This window comes from Falco naumanni, chromosome 4 (assembly GCF_017639655.2).
Source record: "Falco naumanni isolate bFalNau1 chromosome 4, bFalNau1.pat, whole genome shotgun sequence".
Lineage (NCBI taxonomy): Eukaryota > Metazoa > Chordata > Aves > Falconiformes > Falconidae > Falco > Falco naumanni.
In genome coordinates, this window is record NC_054057.1 from 58,802,524 (window position 1) to 58,822,542 (window position 20,019).

A 20,019-nucleotide genomic window follows, 5' to 3' on the forward strand; every position below is an offset into this window, starting at 1 on the left:
GACAAATGAAGGGGGAGGGGGGGGGGGGGGGGAGCGGCAGGCTGCTTTTTACATGTTCTGATTTGTTGGTGATGAGAATGAAACAAACAGGTACTTATGGGCATAAAAATTTGAGAAACAAGATTTAAATCCTTCCTAGCCCTGTACTGAATATTGCATCCACAACATGAGTGTTTACTGTTGATACAGCTTGTAACTTCTAGAAGCATAGGTTAGCCCCCAATTCTTCCCCTGTTGACTGAAGAAGCCCTTAGCCAACCACTTTTTTTCTACAGATACATGCACAGTGGTCAAAGAAATATAGACAGCCTTTGCTAGCTCACTGACAAATAAGCTTCACGGTATGCAGACCCAAGGGCATGCCAGGCACAGAGGAAGGCTCTAATATATGGTGAGATCCCAGGGGAGCCAAGAGGAGAAAACAACAGGCTGCCCAAGAAACAAATCCTGCCTGTGGTTGCGCCTGCACGTTGAAAGGGTAAAGAAGATGTGGCCGTAGACAAACGGTTTAACGTGTGTTGTTTGCCTCCCAAGGATTACTACTACCTATCTGTGAAGGCTCTGTACACGGTGGGATACAGCACTTCTCTTGTTTCCCTCACCACCGCCATGGTGATCCTGTGCCGTTTCAGGTGAGTCAGGACATGAGCAGTGAGCTGTTCAGCCACTGGAGGAAAAAAAAATTGGAGCTCATCTGCCCAAAACCATGTTTAAGCTTTTAACTCACCAGATGTAAAATAAGAGAGAGACAACCCCTTAGCAACGTTGTTCCCCCTGCTTGGACACACTCCAGCAGTCACATTTCAATAGACTGTAAATGCAGCTGCAGAAGCTGTGGGTCTCTTTTATGCAACTGCAGAAGCTGCATCAGACTGGGTCTATTTTATATACCTTTTATATATATGTGTCTGTGTGTGTGTATGTGTGTATATATATATATATATATATATATATATATATATATATACATACATATACACCCTATATGCTTTTGCAGGAAAATCACCAAATCCTCCTCTTAGCCAGGTTTAGTGTCAACACTATCCACAGTCCTGGCTTTCAGACACTGCTATTCTTAGCACCAAGGTGCTCTGGCCATGTGTGTTATTTCCACAAAAGAAAAGTATTGCCTTTTTTCCCCTCCCCCTCTTCTTTTCCACTCCCTTGCTCTCTCCTCTCTAGGAAGCTTCACTGCACTCGAAATTTCATCCACATGAACCTCTTTGTTTCATTCATCCTACGTGCAATATCTGTATTCATTAAAGATGGGGTTCTTTACGCTGAACAGGATGGCAACCACTGTTTTATCTCAACGGTAAGTAAAACCAAAGCCAAAACCTTTTCCTTTAATTTTTCCAGCATGAGATAACAAAAAACAGTGAGGCAGGCAGCAGTCCGTTGAGTATCATAAGCTGAGAAGCTATTGGGGGAGAAGGTTATCGGTGGTAAAATTCCCTCCTGGTTCACAGCAAAACTGTGGATGTATCATCCTGTGAAGTCCTCAATGTGCAGCCGTCTGTCCTTCAGGACAAACCTACGGGTTTTGGTTTCTGTCTCCAGTCGGGTTGTTTCTCCCTTTCACAGATCTGCACAGTGACAGGTGGGATGAGAACAGGCACAAGCAATTTCCTTCATCTGAAGGTCTGGTTTTTCTCCAGAGCCTAATTTTTTCTGGATGTCAGGCAAAGTCATGTGTAAACAGGGTGACCATTCAGACATAGAAAATACTCCTGACAGTCACACTCTCAAAAAATCATTAGTATTAGCCAAGTGTTTGCCTCTGAAGTGTGGTTTCATGGAAAGCAGTCTCCCACACAGATGCACTTGGGTATATATTACATGTAAATCCCCATTCCTTTCACATTTAAGGCTAGTGTTTAATTTGATAAATCAGCTTACTGAGTGTAATTATGGTGGAATTACAGTGAGTTCCCAAACTGAGATCTCCTTTATCCATCTAGTTATGAGCTAAATTCCCTGTGAGTCACTTCCACAAGGAAAGTGCAGCTGTGTAATTTCTTCGTCAGCCTTTTCTTTGTCATTTAAAATAGTTTTTGCTTTTAATTCTTCTCCATAATAATGCTGAAGCCATGTTAGATCTGTAGTTCATTTATACCACTTTTCTGATAGTGGCATCACCCCTTTTTTAAAAAACACTTGAAGGATAAACCACATTAAAATCAGCCATCTTGTGTCTAGGTCTTCATCCGTGGTACAGCTTCTATGAAGAAACTCAAGATCTGATATCTTAAACATACCGGTTGTAGATTTGGCCCAGAGGACGGAGTGCAAGTAGGAACTAGTCAAAATTATCAGCCTTCCACTGCCCCAAGCAGGACTTTGCAGTTTACACACTGATTCTGCTCTGATCTGTTGAAAAGTCCTACTTTTGTAGGACTAGCGATGTCTCACTGGGATGTAACACTGGAAAAGCAAGTGTGTCCTACCTTACAAAGTCAGGGTAGAGCTCCGTTTCCACCTAAGACTTTCTATCACAGAAACACAGAATTGTTTAGGCTGGAAAAGACCTTTAAGACTATCTGGGTCCAGCTGTAAACCTAACACTGTCAAGTTCAGCACTAAGCCATGCCCCTCAGTGCCACATCTACTTGTATTTTAAATACCTTCAGGGTGGTGACTCAACCACCTTCCTGGGCAGCTTGTTCCAGTGCTTGACAGCCCTTTCAGTAAAGAATTTTTCCCTAATAATCTATATCTCTCCTGGTGCTACTTGAGACCGTTTCCTCTCGTCCTATCGCTTGTTACTTGGGAAAGAGACCCCCACCCGCGTGCCGCAGTCTCCTTCCAGGCAGCTGCAGAGCGATAAGGTTGCCGCTGAACCTCCTCTCCTCCAGGCTGCACAATCCCCATTTCTCTTCCCCACCCCCCTCTTTTTTCCTTTTGTCCGCTGCTTTTCCTCCCCAGCAAATGAATGAAAGCTGCTATCAGTTTTTTACAGTAAATCACTCTGCTTTCTTTACACTTCAGCTTACTTTCATTTTCTGTCCCTGAGTGACAATACCCACAAATAGCAAGGCAGTGCAGTTCTAAACCTCGCACAGGAGGGAGCATCCTTTCTGATCCCACTCCCAGGGCTCACCACAATCATCCTGCCATTTCACATCCTTCCTCAGGTTTCTCGATACACAACTGGATTCTTTTCTTCTCTGCACTTAATCCTTGGAAGGGGTCTTAAATCTAGCAATTAGTGTTCATTGACGATGTGAACTCCCACTAACGCATGATGTTCTCAAGCTGTCTGCAGATGCTCATTGACCACCTCCCACGGGTAAAATTGGCTACCTGCCCTTTCAAGCTTTGCTCCCTAAGTGGCACCTCACATTCTTCTCATGCTTTTAAAACTTTACTGTTAAAAGTCTATAATACTAGTCCCAGCTGTGTTCCATTCCACTAAGAGATTTGGAGAGGCTGAAAGCATTTTCTCTATCTGTTAGGAGGAAACAACATGGAAATAACTTTGTTTTTCTTGATTCTCTGCAGGTGGAATGCAAAGCAGTGATGGTGTTTTTTCATTATTGTGTCATGTCCAACTACTTCTGGCTTTTTATTGAGGGATTGTACCTTTTCACTTTATTGGTAGAAACCTTTTTCCCAGAGAGGAGATATTTCTACTGGTACACTATTATCGGCTGGGGTATGTGCCATTTCTTCTCTAAAATGTGTCTCAGTGTGCAAGAGATCTCCAACAAACTACCTAATATTTCCACATAGATTTTCAAAGTATAGTTTTAGTCTTCGTACAGAAGTACCACTGCAGACCGAACCATGGTTTGCTTTTTTTGTCTGAATAGAGTTGAACTGAAATCTGGACAACTCTGCATCTTTTGCAGAGATGTAGTCCACAACTGAAAATTGCCTTCTCCAAGATATGATTTTAATGCCAAGTTCTTCAGCTTAATCAAATCTGAAATGCTAAGTCTGGTCCATTTTCCAAGACTTTATTTGTGCCTTTCTTCCAGCTAATAGCTAAACTGTAAATGTTTCCAAAGGGTAACGACATATGCTCATCCTACCTGGATGGGAAATGGAAACTTGCAGTGGAAAGAAACAAGATTTGTTTCAGAAAGGCCAGCTGTATGATGACAACAGATGTAATTATTTTTCGTTCTGGCCTTCTGGAGATAAACTAATTCCTGCAATATGTTATATCAAGCAGTTCTTTGCTGATGTTTCTGTGCAGCAGTCAGATGGTGAAAGCAGAAGAATACATTCATTTTCAATGTACCTTAAGAAGGTTAAGCTCAATTTTTATAGTTAAACAAACATATTTTTTAAATAATCTGGAAATAATCCTGTGTATTTACATGTAAAGTCTACAAACAAACCACATGCCTTCAACTATTGTCCTTTGAAAAAAAAACATCTGCATGTAACCTGAACCTTCAAGTAATCCACAGCTGGTTTTGGGTTTTTCCCTCCTGAAGCAGCTGTATATACACAAAAATTCTCATATCCTGGCAAAGTCTTCCTACAATAAGAGCAAAGGTATAGAGAAGAAATAAGAGGGTAAGTGATCAGAAATAACCTATGGCACAAAAAAGCTGTTGGGAAATGATGGCTGTTGGAAAAGAAACTATTGGAAAAGCATGTTCAAAGTTCCCTTTGTACTATCCACACATGTATAATCACATTACAGCTGAGATATAAGGCTGTTTTCAAAGACAGTTTGGGGATTATGTACATGAAAATGTAACAATTACAAAAGAAAGCAAAGTGTAAATCTTTGCAATATGAACATAAATCAGAGGTTGAGTTCCTTTAATTAAGTTTGCACAAATTTCATATCTGTAGTTTTGTCTGAATGTCAGAATATTGCAATATAGCATATTAAGTGAATTATTTTTTTTTAAAAAATCAGTCTCTGTAAAGAAAAAACTACACAGATTAATTCATTTGGTAATGCAACCTCAAGATATTTGATCTTGAGTTGAATATCATAAATAATATCTAGCTGTTCAGTTTATAGATATCACATCATATTCAAAGCAGCATCAGTAACATCCTTTAGAGACGTTAAGAGAATCTCCAGATGTGGATCGTTTGGTTTGGTTTGGTTTTGGTTTTTAAACCACATTTTCTCAGCTCCTGCATATTTCACCTTGAATAGCAGTTCCCCTGACCTGACAGGAGCAATTGGCACTTGGCAAGAGCAGAAGCACTTCCAGACTCTGGATGCGAGCAGCCCCTCAGCTCAGAGCTGGTGTGGAGGGGGTTGCACTGAAGCAGCAGTAAGCAAGAGCTCGGCATTTTGCAGCATCTGGGTGTTTATCTGTTTCTTAAAATGTGCTGAGCACATCAGCATCCTCATTTGATTAATGAGAACTGCATATGGCTGTGTTGATACAGACAATTATTTCCTTTTAAATATCCAATATGCTGGAAAGTTCTCCGGATAGACTGCTGTCGTTCTGGGATCTCTCCTAATGCCCTCTCCTTACTCAGGACAGAGTCAGAGTCAGCAAGAGTAGCTCTCTTCTCAGTCTTTGGGGCTTCTCTGTTTTCTAATGGTACTTAAGAGTGTGATAAAGTTACATATCTGTCTTTGGATGGAGAGAAAAGTAATGTGAGTATATGCATATTCATAGAGCAGATGGTTCAGAACTCCAATCTGATCTAAAATGTGCTTTTTGAACTATATTTTTATGAAACATTTAGGATAAATCTGTCTTCCTGACCATGTTTCAGACTTGGAACGCTATTCATACCATCCAAATTTCAGTAGTGCAAATCAGTGCAAATTCTAGATAGCACATAAGACTCAAGTTTGATTTTTATTATTTTTATTATTGTGTATCTGTTAAGTGTGCAAAGATCTCTATGTTTTCTAGCTAGTCTCATGTGAGAAAATCAGCCTTCCATTTAAATTAAATATGCATGATTTCTTATCCCCAAAACCTATCATTTTTTTATTCTTATCAATTTCCTTTCAAATATTTCTCTGTGAGCTTTTTTAAAGTAGGAGGGCTTCATCAGTCACCTAGGTCTAACAGGGATATTTTTATTTCTGATAGAAGGAATATTGGATTTGACAGAGACTCACTTAAGTAGATTCAGTCAAATGACTAATTAATGTGACATCAACACAGCCTCGCAAAATGTATGAAACATAATTGTTCCTGTCAACTGACGACAGTCTCGCTCACAGCCGCACGCTGGGGTTATCAAGGGCCTTGTTCTGTTTGCTTTTTAGCACTTTGTCATTCCAGTGGTGCCTGAATAGATGTAGGCAGCCTCCTAGTCAAAAATTTTATTTGCCATAAAATGTAGATCCAACTTACCCAGAGTTGTCATGCAATATTGCACTAATTTATAAAAATATTTCCAATGAAAAGCCACACTTCAAATGTTTTCAGAAAGAAAAATAAATCCAGATCTTTCAGTGGTTTCTATTGTTTTGATTTAATTTGTATTTTACATGCATTTTTTAAGGAGTAAAGAATTGTCTGAAATAGAAATTAAATTCTTGCCCTCAATATTCTCCTTTGGGGATTTTGGTTTGTTTGTTTTGGGGTTTTTTTCAGGGAAAAAAAAAGAAATATTCCTGTGAGTAAAGGAAAACTATCCTCTATAGATTTGGTTTGGTTGAATAAGTAAAGAAAAATCAGTTTTTCACACAGTAACAGAGAAAATGCAATATATGCAAATCATTTACAACAAAACCACATAAGAACACGAAGAATATAATAATGTCATTACAGCTCAACATCTGCCACTCCGCAATTATTGCATAATTACAGTAGCTCTAGACACGGGAGCTGATGTCACTGCTTTTATTTTGTACAGACTATGTTTTACTGTTCGTGCAACAAGATGCGGTACAAAAACTTCAAGCACTAATGACCTGAAACATCATTCTTCCCCCGTGACCAGTTTTGCTTCTTCAATCCCACCAAGACTAACCTATCCTCTGGCTGAGATAGATGTTTCTAGAATCCTGAATTAATGCAATGCATTGTTTTCATGCACAAGTGCTATTAGGAAATAAAACCTCAGCGGAGAGGATGCAAAAAGTGCTGATTGCTAAGTATTATATGTGTCTAGACTGCTAATGATATCACCATCTTACCCCTGCAGGTACCCCAACGATTTGTGTCACTGTCTGGGCAGTGCTGAGACTTCACTTTGATGATACTGGGTAAGTATCGCTGCATGGGACATCAAGTGCATTCAGCATGGTGGCAAGGATGAAACAGAAATATAGTGATCGAAAGACATGACTAATTTCTCCTTCCGTTTCTGACATTGATTTGTGTAGTTTAGGTCCAGTGTTCAACCTATTTTCCTATTCATCTGCATAAATAGCCATAGTTTGGGGTTTATGGCCCTATTGCACCAAGGAATTCATAAAAGAAGATGTAGGCATCTACCCTGTAACACACAGCTGAGCCAGTGGCCCTTCGTTCCCTGCTCAGTTAAATTAGTGCAGCCCAGGATACGGTTTATCTCATCTTAACAGATCTTTCAGGTGAACCACACCTGTGATATCTGCTCCTTTCCAACTGATTATGAAGGAAACTGAAGGTGGTGAGCTCCGCTGTAGAAATTACTGCAAGTATCTCTGATGTGAAAAGTGAAATCTGCACAAGGTGGTACTGAGCTTTGATTTACAAAGGCAATTAGGAGTTTAGCTTCCTCTGGAAGAGCTCTTTTCCCACAAATCTAGTTCTGGAGATGAGTAGGGGTGAAACAGAAATTCACACCTTGTCTTCTGTGCGAAAAAAAGGAAACAGTGAGGGAATGGAATAATTTCAGAAAGAAATCAAAAGGGTAGAGTTCACCCAAATGGTCTCTTTCTGTAGGGAAAGGTCCTGCAAATGTCCTGTATCCTTTTCTAAAGGACCAGCAGGAAGGGCTGCTCCCAGAGCTGGTCCCGCACCTCCCAGTAGTCAGTAGATTGCCTGGTCTGGTAGAGCAGCAGACATAGCTGGTAGCAAAGAACGTGTATGTACACTCTGAAAATACAAACTTAGCAATGTTTTTTTCCATGGCAGCTATGTTTGAACTTGGTGAAATATTAGAAAAATGCTGGAAATGAGGGAAGCTGAACAAAACTTCAAAAATCCAGCAATGGTTCTTTGAAAACCCTGATCTGAGTGGGAGACATCATTATGTATCCCATTTCCGAGAGATTTAGGTTTATGTTTTAATTTTGCCTTATACTAGAGATACCTGGATCCAAAATTTGCACAAGACTCACTGTTCTGTCAGGTTTTCTTCAGGTTTTCTTCATCCTTCTTCTTTCATGCTCTTTTTGGAAAGCACATAAAGCCCTTCCTCCAGTGGGGATGCTAGTGCTTTGACCCAATGTTCTATTTTGACTTTAAGACAAATTAAATTATTTCTTTCCATGCACAACAAGCCAGAAACCCCTGTTGTGTCATTATTATGATCACAACACTGGTCCTAAGTGCATTAATTTCTCTTAGGAGCCCAAACAGTCCTTGCATTTTGCGGGTAAGGGGAATGTCTCACAGAAGAAAAAAGGAAGGAAAAAAACCAACCAAACAAAAAAAAACCCCAAACCACTTTTCTTTCTTTTAGCCAGAGAAGCTATTTAGCATGCAACACATTTAGACAGATTCTAGCTGAGCGTCTCAGTGGTTACTTTTTAAAAATCAGGAAGCATTGTTTTGGGGGTGGGGGAGAAGCCAGCATGAGCCTGAAAACATTGCAGAAATTACTGAACCGGGAAACCACAGTCGCAAAGGCATGGACTAAAATACAGACTCTGAATCTGAGTCTGCTCCTGCTTGTTCCTTATAAACCTGGCAGAGCTCCCTCGACTTCAGCTTCTGATTCACATCACTGTAAGTGACACTTCTGTGGAGATAAATGCAACTGTCTGTTTATCCAGAGCTGTGCTAGTGAATTCAATGAAGTTATTCCAGATGTACACCAGAGATGTAACAGAGATCAGACTCTGGCTTTTTAAATGAAAATCGCATCCCTCCCCCAGCCTTCTGGCTCCCTTCATCCACTCTGAAAGAGCTCTGTGTGTCTGACCTCTGCTGTAGCAATGCATTTGAAAGAAATTAAGGAACCTGTTTACGTAGTACAGCTTGCTGGCTGATGCTACAGACTGATCTGTTGTGGATTGCTTGTTTTTCCTTCCGGTCATGTTCCATCTGAGGAGAAGATGGTGTTTCTTCTAGCACATCTATCCTATAGGTGTCACAGGGACTGGATGGAAAAAACCTTTGTGTGAGCTTGATCTGATTCATTCTTGACATCTACAAGGTAGAAATTGGCAGCTGAATTTTCTGGGGACATACCCTGTAAAAGGAAAGGAATAGGTCTAAAAAGATCAAGCATTTGTAGAGGATGATATATTGCCCCAGCACACACATTTAAAATACATCAGTGTGGAAAAAACCCCACCCAGCCTCCAAGTGTCTCTTTTTCTTTCAGGGTAGGTATAATGTGCACCTTAGAGAGGTTGAGCTCTGCAAATAGTGGGTAATTTTCAGAAGAAGATATTTTATAAACACATACAAATAATTTAAAAGATAATTGGTGATTTTAGATGCTTTTGTTTTGTGGCACACAATTGTTGATGACTCCAAAGAGCCTGCTTTCCAGACTGTGGGTGACTGTGGATCACTTTTCCAATATTTTAACTTGAGCATCCATAGTAAGATCACTCAGAAATGTTACGTTGCATTTGAAAATCTCAGCCATCAATCCTATAGATTTTGGGAGATTTTAAGTTTCTAGGCTTTGCAGACAGAAGCAGAAATATGTAATTTTGTGCAAATTTGACACCCTATCTCCAAATTTTCATTCCTCACCAGCTCTACCACACACATCCCTCTTGTTAGTTTTATGGGAATCCAGTAAAATGTTGTTCAACTGAAATATAATATTGTTCAGCTGAAAATATATGTTCCACTGAAGTTTCTAAACCAGACATCACCCAGAGAAATGTGGGACTTATCTCACATGCGCTTTGAAGATGGAATTTTAGCTCTGCCTTCTCACACTTACACATGTATATAGTTTTGTTTGAAGTAAGGATTTCCACTTTTCCCCCAGATGCTACCAGACTACCATTTAAATGACACAGAAGTTGCATTAAGCTCTTATAAGATCAGCAGTGGTTTATTCCTCTATGTTCTTTCAAAATTGTTTCTTGGCATCTGACAAATGCACCATGACAACCAACTGCTGGGACTTTTGGCTGTTGTCCCAGTGGGAGGGAAACCCTCCTTCTCAGAACTGCAGGTACAAAGCAGATACTTGTCTGTGATTTTATGGGGTTTTTTAGAGGGAAGCATGAGGGGAAGAAAGAGAAGACAAATAAAAGAAAATTTTTAACTGACAATCAAATTCTTAATGACTTAAAATAGTGTAGCGGGGGTGGCGCAGTGTGACAGGGGAAATAAGATTTTTTTCATTATTCTTGTTTTTCTAGCTTTAAAAATATTTGTTAACTTTAAAGCCCTTTATGTATATGGGTCCTGTAATTCACTTTCTTTACAAATGACTGTCCAAATGCACCTATATGGAATAAACTTCTGAAGAATCCTTTGGTGAACACAGAGGAAGATTTTAAATGCTGAGGTAGAAATGTCAGTTTACTTATGATCACTCACTCCCAACAGCTTAAAAAAGCAGCTGATATTCAACTGCTGTCCAGTACTTGAGCCTTCTCAGATGAATCCTGGCTCCTTGGTAGGACTTGAACCCAATGACTGGAAAATCATTCCTATATGTGAATACAACCAGTATCTAGTACACCCTGGTGTCCTAGATGTGTGTAAGAAGACTCATGTCAGGATCAGGAAACAATATTCATATCTGTTAATCCTGGAAAAGTAACTGAGACATCAAACTTTGGAATAACCTTCTCTTACCCTTCGAGGTATCCCTGTCTTTCGCTGCCCTCCCACCCCCCACCCCTGCCTTCCCCTGCTACAGAGAAGTTAGCTTAAAGGGAAAATGCTACAGTCGCACTGTAGACACAGAAACACACATAAAGGCTTTTTCCAAAATGTCTAAAATATTTAGTAAACGGTACCATGGACATTGCCACAAAAATATTCATTTTACTTTCAGATAAGTTGGGTTAAGGCTGCAAATGAAAGCTACAACATGGATAAGCTAAAGAACCTTTGAACTCAAAATAATGTAGCTACAAGACCAATCATCTCCTATGCTCTGCTCCCTTAAAAATTGTTGTAAGTTTATTAACTCCCTTGTTATATCTCTATCTTATCTTTCTTTCTCTTTCCCCACCCCATCCTTTCATTAATGACTGCAGCTGCTGGGACATGAATGACAACACTGCCTTGTGGTGGGTGATCAAGGGTCCTGTGGTTGGATCAATTATGGTAAGTAGCACTTGGAGGTGTTTCCTCAACACTTCTGAGGGCAAATAACCAATGCAAATAGCTTCAGATGGCTTTACAAACTATGCTGCACGAGCTGGGCTGGACTACTGGCCAGCTTGTCTGAGTGTCCATCATTTGCCATCCACAATGCCAAGTAACTCCCTTGTTGCAAAGGTTTAGCACAAGTTAAATGATGGTGCACTGCTTACTGCCTACAAGCAAAGACTATGTAGACAGGGAGTATTTCAGCTTCTTAAACATAGGTACCAAATGCCATAAGTAAGACCCTAAAGTATATGGAGCATTTGCCTGGGGCTGGCAGATATGGCATAGGATGTATGGGGATCCTGTGCTATTTGGGGTGGCAGCCAAAGGCCAAGTGGGACAACCCAGGGCATCTAAAATAATACTAGATACCAGTGACTAGGAAACTGGACTGGGAGTGTTCAAAGGAATTAATTTCTTAGCTACATTTATTTATCTAATATTAGCTTTATAATACTCTTCTGAACATAATGCAAGATGCTCGGTTGTCCACAAGGTGTCTAGGCCCTCTTTAGTTGACGGACGTCTTGGATTTGACTCAAATGATGCTGGATACCTGTGTATGGATGACTGAGAGGTTCTGAAGTACCCTGTTCAGGCTCCAGCTGCTGCCACAAAAGAATATGGGAGTTTTTAAATGGTGTCAGGCTCCTCCAGTTAGGAAGTTGAATTGAGCCCCTAAACAATGTGGTTAGTGGCACCTGAAAAGCTGTTTGGCTTACCACATGTAGGTGTCTACTGTGGGCATGCTAAGCTGCTCTTATGCCAGTGGCAGCATTGACAAAGTCTTCATTGACTGTTGTAAAAATCCAGACATGCAGCTCACAGGTAGCTGGCTGCAGGTAGGGCGGTTTGTCAGGTCAGGTTCCTTGTAAGTATTTGGACAGTTTTTAAAGTACAGTAACCTTCAGACACATTAAAGGCAATTCAGCCAATAACACTGAAGAGCATCAAGATGGAGAGGGTCCACTGGCCTGTTTTTTTTGTGAAACTGTTGTATGTGAATTTCCATGTTTTACAGACATATTCTATGAAGGATCACATTCTAGCTTAGGGAAATCAGTTATACCTGCTTCTGTTGAAGGCATTAAAGATTAAAGCAACGAGCAAGGAATGACTGGGTGTCTCCATTTGTCTGCAGTTCTCAGATTAGATAGAAAATTCTGTAAGAGATGCTCACATCTATTTTCAGTTCTTGGTCTTCTTACAGGAGCAAAAGGTTGTAAGAGACCAACTTAAAGACCAAATTTCCCACTGTTTTCTTCTTGCATTAAGAAACTATGGAGTTGGTGACAGCCAAATCTGAAGCCAAAGTATCAAAATAAACTGATATTATTAATCTCCAGATTTCTAAATCTATACCTGTAATTACATGAGTCTATGAAAGAGAAGATGCCCAGGATGACATAAAACTAAAAGACAGGAGGATGAACATTAACACCCATATCCCCCCCCCCCCCCCCCATCTCCCCTCTCAAAATATGAGAGGCCATGCCATCTTGGGACAGATTCAGCCAAGCAGAGGGAAATTGCCACAGCTTGGGACTTTCAGGAAAGGGGAGACACTAAACTGTGGCAGATAAATATTGCTAAACTGAGAAGGACCTGAGTTCGGAGAATGGGAGTTAAAGATGCTTTTACTATTGAGATCTTTGCTATCTGGTTTTGATATTCAGGGATCTTTCTTTTTATTCTTTGCACTGGCTGATAATGAAAAACGTTGGAATCTTTTTGTTTATGCTTGTCTTATCTGGTGCTTGGGACTGAAGAAATTCTGTCTTGCTTTAGCTGCTGCAAGGGAGATATTTTTGCCTGGAAAAGGGGCAACAACACCCTCGTAAACTTACCCCATTACTCTTGACCCTGTAAAACTTCTAGTCTACAGTTTGGAGAAGAATAAGGCAATGGAGCCAGCAAGTCACTGAGAATGTCTCATTCTCATACTTTAAAATAAAAATATTACTGTCATCATTTTTTCCTTTCTTTTTCCCCTAGATAAATTTTGTGCTTTTTATTGGCATAATTGTGATACTTGTGCAGAAACTCCAGTCACCTGATATCGGGGGCAATGAATCCAGCATTTACTTGTAAGTACAAATAAAGCACTAATCAATTTAGATTTCTAATATACACATAGGAAAAAAGAAAAAGTAAAAAAGACACCTCAGCTGAATCAATCTGATTTTCAAAAAGAGTCACGGGATCTATTAAATTGCTTTGGTTGATTTTTCTTTCTTTTTTTTTTTTTTTTTTTTTTTTTAATCCAAAGGCCATTAAAGTACATTTTAAAGTACAACTTTCACCATTATTTAAAAGGCCTAAAAAATAAGCATAAACACAAGATTAAAAAAAACAAACAACAAAAAAAAAACCCACCCACCCAAACCTGAAAATTCTTTACAGGTCAGTTATCTGGAAATTAAAATGCTGACCAGGCATAAATATTATACTCATGGGACAGTCTGCTGTGCTTCATACTTTTCAGGGACATTGTCCAAAATTCATTGAAAGCAATAAGATTTGGTGAAAAGATTTCATTAACTTTGGACTGAATTCTACTTGGGGAAGATCTCCCAAAGTTGCCTATGTTCATGTTTATTGCAGCCTTGTATGCATTCCACTTAAACCAAACAATTCCCCTGGACACCCAGAATTGCTTAAAAAATGCACATCAAATCCTAAAATCTTCCTTTAGAACGTTTAAAACTTTGTTTGTGATTTACATTTTTTTTAAAGCCAGCATAATTTGTATTAGTTTCCACGTCATTAGAGGACAGAGGCTGGCCAATTGAGATGGCTGTCATTCCCATTGGCAGTCATTCTCCATATACAATTATATAATAATTTTGAATAACAAGGATATGTGGCATCGTATTTGGTGTTTCTTGGCTTTTCAGCCTAAACATCACATACATTCACTTTGCAATTCTTTGTGAGCCCTAGTGATTTCTAGTGCTCATAAACATAGGTAAGGTTATTTGATTTAACACTGATTTCCTAGTGAAAAAAGGCAAGTCATGCAGACCTTAAATAAAAATATCAGCTGCCAGGGTAAAGTAGGAGATGTTTATTTTGTCATTTACTTTTTTTGTAAATTACCCGGTGATCAGTTTCACCCCAAGTAACCAAACTCATAGTAAAATGATGTCATTCATGTAAATGACAATTTTCAGGGAAAAATATGTCCTCCAGCTGCCTATTTTTCCCCCTTTCTTTCATGTTGTCTTGTTTGCATTTACATGAAATGATAATACTTTATACATCACTTTTCCATGTCCGTAGTCAGACATCCACTTACTTACCGGAGTGCCCTTGAAGCTTGCTCTAAACTGTGTTTCCACAGACAAAAATAATGCTTTAAATTCATTCTGCAGGTGGATATATCTCTAGAATTCCAAGTCAGGAGAAAGTGTAGCGAATAGGTTAACTGTATGCATGGTTTGCCTAGGGCTTGTGTGGGGACTTCCCATGTCTCCCACCTATTCTTAGGTTGTTACTAGCACCCAAGATGTGCAGAGCTAGTTCTGGTTACGACCCAGTGAGTGCATGTTTGGTGCCTGCTGCACACCTCTCACATATGAAGCAAAGCATGCCACAGACTCCAGTGATTTACCTAGATAATAAAACATCCTTGTCATTTTTGATCAATATGGTGACTGAGTTTTACTGATGTTTTTCCTATGTGTATAGTTAGCCACCAAAACCAAAAGAAAACATCATATTTTCTGTTTCATTCGCTGCCATTATTTTTCATATTTTTTTGCAACTTTATAAATGGGTGTGTATAAATTGATCTTGCATTTATGTATGTGTTATGAAGTGGAGTGTTGTTTATCCAAACAGATTCAACAACAGAAAAGTCACACAAAAATGATAAAAAAGAAATGCAAACAATAAGTCTGTGCAGATATACAGCAGACATACTCAGTATTTGTGCACACATTTCCTGTAAAAAGAAGGCTGTTGTAATGAAGGAAAAAGACAGATCATAGTATGGTTATGTCACCATATTGAAATCTCTGTGGCATTTAGACTGTGGCCCATATTAAGCATTTTCCATGCCCTACTTTCAGTCTATTAAACATCATGCCATTAGAGCAAATTCTCCATCTGGATCTTTATTCCACACCATATTTAAGTACTTTGCCTTTAGCATGTGAAACAGCCCTGTTGTGGTTGAGGAAGGATGTTCAGCCTGTTTCTGAAGGTTGTATCATGTGGTATCTGCAGCAGTTATTGAGATTTACTCTACTATGAGTCTTCCACTTTCTGGAATAAGGCTTTATCTAGGACTTCCAGCATCAAAAAAGAAAAGACCCCACAAAAGCTTGAATGACTTTGCGTAGGATTTATTTTCTTATATGTGTGGTATATGTTTATGTTCAGGTGCTTTTAATGATCATTTTTCTTAGGAAAATCTACTCCAGTTCTATTTCATAGACACTGTAGTCATGGTTCTGCAAATCACTTAAGCCTGCATTTGACTTTAAAAAGCCTGGGGGATGTGTTTCAATTCAAAGATTAATTATATATTGTTACCACTGTGCATTCCTACTAGCGATGTTAGCTGCGAGCTAGGACAGGCACGCAACAGAGGAGTGCACTATTGGGGAGCTAATGCTTAATTAGTACAGTGTAGCCAATACAGAACATAAGACTTGCTTTAAAAAAATTGAACAATAAATTGTATAATTTGCAGCACAATAATGCGTGCTTTACTCCCCTAAACAATCAGACTTTGAATAACCTGATGGTCATTATATGCAATAGCCTTTACCCTTAGGCTGACAAAAACTTGGGAACATGTAGCTAATTCCTAACAATTTTCTGCAGCAGTCGGGTGCTTTAGGGATTATAAACTTCCATTTTATCAACTTGTATGTTCAGTCATTCATTACCAGTCTCATGCCCAAGTGACCTTTCTTCACACATTTAGCTCCCCCTCAGAGCTGCCTGCATGCTGCTGATCCCATTTCAGACGGAACGGCTCAAAACCTGCCAGATGCCAAGAGAACAATGACCCCATCTTTCTTTTACTGATGTTTTCGATAGAAACTCCTCCCTCTTGCTGAAATGACTTGGGGGCTAGGCATCAAAAATATCTAAGCAGCTGAGGTAGGAATTAAAAAGGAAATAGAAACCACCCTTTTTAATATTAATTTTAATTTTATGATAATTTTTGTGTGTTTGTTTTCTCCCCCCCGGGAATCTTAAGCTACTTTCATACTTCCTCCCAGTAGTCATCATAATCATTATTTACTTGTTAGTGTCAGGAGTGAAGTGCCAAAGGCATAATACCCCACCCCACCCCGCCCATGATTCTATTTCTTGAACTACGTTCTGGTTTCAGTTAATCTTGTGTCAGTGCTAAATAATTCCACCAAATTAAGCATCAAACCGAAGCAGGACCAGTCATACAAATGCAATAGATCTTTATCTGAGTGAGAAGTTCTGAGATCCTCAGGTGCTGGCGAGGCATAAATTGATATTGATTGTATTCCTAGTGTAATTAAGACAGCTACCCATACAGTTCAGTCAGGTTTCTTGCCCCATCTGGTGAATGAATTGTAAAACGATTGTAATGTGCCATGTTTGTACACATGACACACTTAACCTTGTAGTAGAAATGTCAATGTCTTGTATTTGTACCTGTATATTCCATCCAGTTAGATTTTATTTAACGGGCTTCCAAACAGAAAGCACTGCCTGATTATTAGCAATCTCTAATTGCACAATTTGTAAATATTTTGAAAAAGTGTAGATTATTTAGGGACACTGGTCCACCATACGCCGCAAGCCAAGTAGCACCACAACAGAAGCCCACGAACCCAACGTGCACTCGCAGCTCTGGGGACTGGGAACACGTATTGACAACCCTGCTACAGCTGGTTCAGCATGCAGGGTGTCACATCAGACCCACATCCTTTGCATGGATTTTCATACATCAGTTCCTTGTCTGGAATTTTAGGAAACGGATAATAAATTGGCAAGGTTTCACTGGTTTTTCCATAAGAAATCCAGCCACTAGTGTGTAACGTGGTATGTCAGAATCTGCTTTCAGGCATCCTGGTTTTGGTCAAGTTGTTGTAGAGAGAGTACATTCACCACCACCCCTCCACAAAAGCCATATCCTTCTAGAAATGCCTACACAAAGCTTAAATCCATGCTATTATTTTCATGAGCATTTTTGCACTGTTGAAAGACTCATTATAGGTAGAAAATCATCTAACACTATCACTACCATAAACCGCCACAGTGTTTAAGTAGGGATGCATGATGTAGGTGCATGCTGGGATAACCCTTAAGGTTAAAAAGGCCCACACATTTCCATCAAGTCTTTGCTTATTCATTCGTTTTCAAGGATCAAACACATTTAAATGAAAAAAATCTATTTTTTTTTTAATTTTATTATTTCCACTTTGTCATGAATAGTATAATTTGGGAGGGGGAAGCTTGTTTCTGCTTTTGCTTTAACAGATTCTTCATAAATTTTGTATCACATGTTGAAAACTCAATGAAAAGAAAATAAACCCCACATATATCTAGCTAATTCAGGTCTACGTCATTCCTCCACTCAGCATCTTGCTGGAAAGAAAGGAGAAACATGGCATTTATCATAGGTAGGTATGATTTTACATATGGTGCAACCTAGAGGGTTAGGGCAGGAAAAGCAATGTTGTAACACAAATGTTTTGGTAAACAACACTCCTCTACAGCTCACCTATGGAGTCACTGGACACTCAATGATTCATTCTGCTACTGCTTTGTCTTGCTGCAAGTGCTCAGACTGCCAGCATAAATAATTATTGACAGGGTCTTGATGCCAAAAATCTCATTTTTGATTAAAAAAATGGCAGATGTATGATGGACTGTATATTCGTTAGTATGGCACTTTAGTTTCTCAACCCCAGCTACTACCAGTTGAGTGCTGGAATGCCCACTCACCCAGCAATGACAGGAGCTCGTATCCCTGGGCTGATCCTTTTCTGTCACAAGAAAACACAACAGAAAATATAGACGATGGTCATTTGGTATCAGTGCATGATCAGCAAGGACCTAGTTCTCATTTCTAAGAAATACTAGGAGAGCAGGTGTTTGCTACTGAGAGTAACACGAATTCTACTGTAGAGAAAATGCTCTTGTTCACAACTACTATACTATCCATTTCCCAAGACAAATTATTATTTTGGGTCTTGGTTTGAGGGGATTTTCATTTCTGTTTTGGATTGGGTGGTAGAGGTGGTATTAATTTGTGCCAAATCTTTTCGGATAGTGATTGGAAAAAACCTGAGTGTACTCATTAGGAATGTAAATTCATATAGGCTATGTACCATAATTGGCAAGAGTATAATTATACAGGGGTTTGTTTATTCTCAGATAAAGTAATTGAAAACCCTATTCTGCTTTGATTATCTGTCTATAGATTTGCTGTGTTCTCAACTACTATAAAACCAAACAGCACAGAATATTTAGTGTGTTTATAACATTCCTGTAAGCTGCTATTCCTGCTGAACAGCTGATACACAAAGGGGGCTACCCAAAATCCCCACCCCACACCTGTGGCAAGTAAAGAAACATGAACATACATTTTCAGTTGTCAAATCTAGCTTCCTAACCAAAATGCTGGCCTCTCAACCAGTATGCATCTTCAACATTCTTATGGTGGTCATGGGATCAGATCTAAAACTATGTCCACCTTGAAAGTGGTTTTGTTATTTTGTGGGTCACTTGCCAAAGAGATGTTCCAGAAGGGCAAATCAATATTTTTAAAGGAAATTCCATCCCTTTCCAGTGACATACAAGCACTTAACTGAAGCTTTGACAGGATCTGATTTGGAAATCATTGATCGCAAAACTTATTTCTTGTGGTTACAAGATCATATGTGAAAAGTGTAGTGTTAAAAACTCCTCTGCTTCTGTTATTTGGAGATCCTCAGAAGGTGGTTAGAGTGCAAGTCCATTGCGCCTTGGCCTGCACAGGTGATGTCTGCATGACGGACGCTGACTCCTGTTATTTTCTATTTTGAAGTAGTAATGAAAAATAGGATAACTTTGTCTTTAAACACTATTTGTGCACGTTGCTGTAGGACATTTTGATGGGCAATTTTATGGTTTCAGTGAATACACGGACAGAGGAAAGGGTACAACACTGATTCATGTAGCTGATGAACTAGCTGACTTTTTTGAAATCTGCCTGAGTTTCATGCTTAACAATTCTCTAATGGTGACTTAACATTTCCACTTGACTCCCTGCTCTGGGGCAGCCTTAGAGAGCAAAGCTCTTTGTCCACAGATTGTGTGTAAATGAGCAAAGCACAGACTTTTTTCCCCATCTATTACAAGAACAAGCCACAAACTGGAAAAGAGAAGCCACTAACAGATGGTCCTTCTCTAGAAAGATCAAGGAGGTGCGCAGGTTAGTGAGGGAGAAAACAATGCCATGTTATATTTAACAGCATGGTTATCTTGACAGAAATGTTCCTTCCATTGTGTAAGAAGACACAGTAATGCAAAGCTCGATGCACCCTCAACAGTTCTATTAAGGATCGGATTAGCTCTAACAGGCTTGGTTTTAAGGAGGTTTAGGCCCCAAAAAAGGCTAAATAGTGTCTTATGAATTCCC

At 39.4% G+C, this 20,019-nt stretch overlaps 1 protein-coding gene across 4 annotated transcripts in view; it reads left to right on the plus strand.

Annotated features, from left to right (window-relative positions):
- The window catches only part of ADCYAP1R1 (ADCYAP receptor type I), a 140,555-nt gene that overhangs the window by 100,531 nt on the left and 20,005 nt on the right, over positions 1-20,019 (plus strand). For all 4 annotated transcript variants that reach the window (XM_040593097.1, XM_040593098.1, XM_040593099.1 and 1 more), the window contains exons 8-13: positions 535-632; positions 1,183-1,315; positions 3,502-3,655; positions 7,096-7,156; positions 11,282-11,351; positions 13,392-13,483. In XM_040593097.1, coding sequence (XP_040449031.1) covers positions 535-632; positions 1,183-1,315; positions 3,502-3,655; positions 7,096-7,156; positions 11,282-11,351; positions 13,392-13,483 — 608 coding nt within the window. The remainder of the gene's footprint in view (positions 1-534; positions 633-1,182; positions 1,316-3,501; positions 3,656-7,095; positions 7,157-11,281; positions 11,352-13,391; positions 13,484-20,019) is intronic.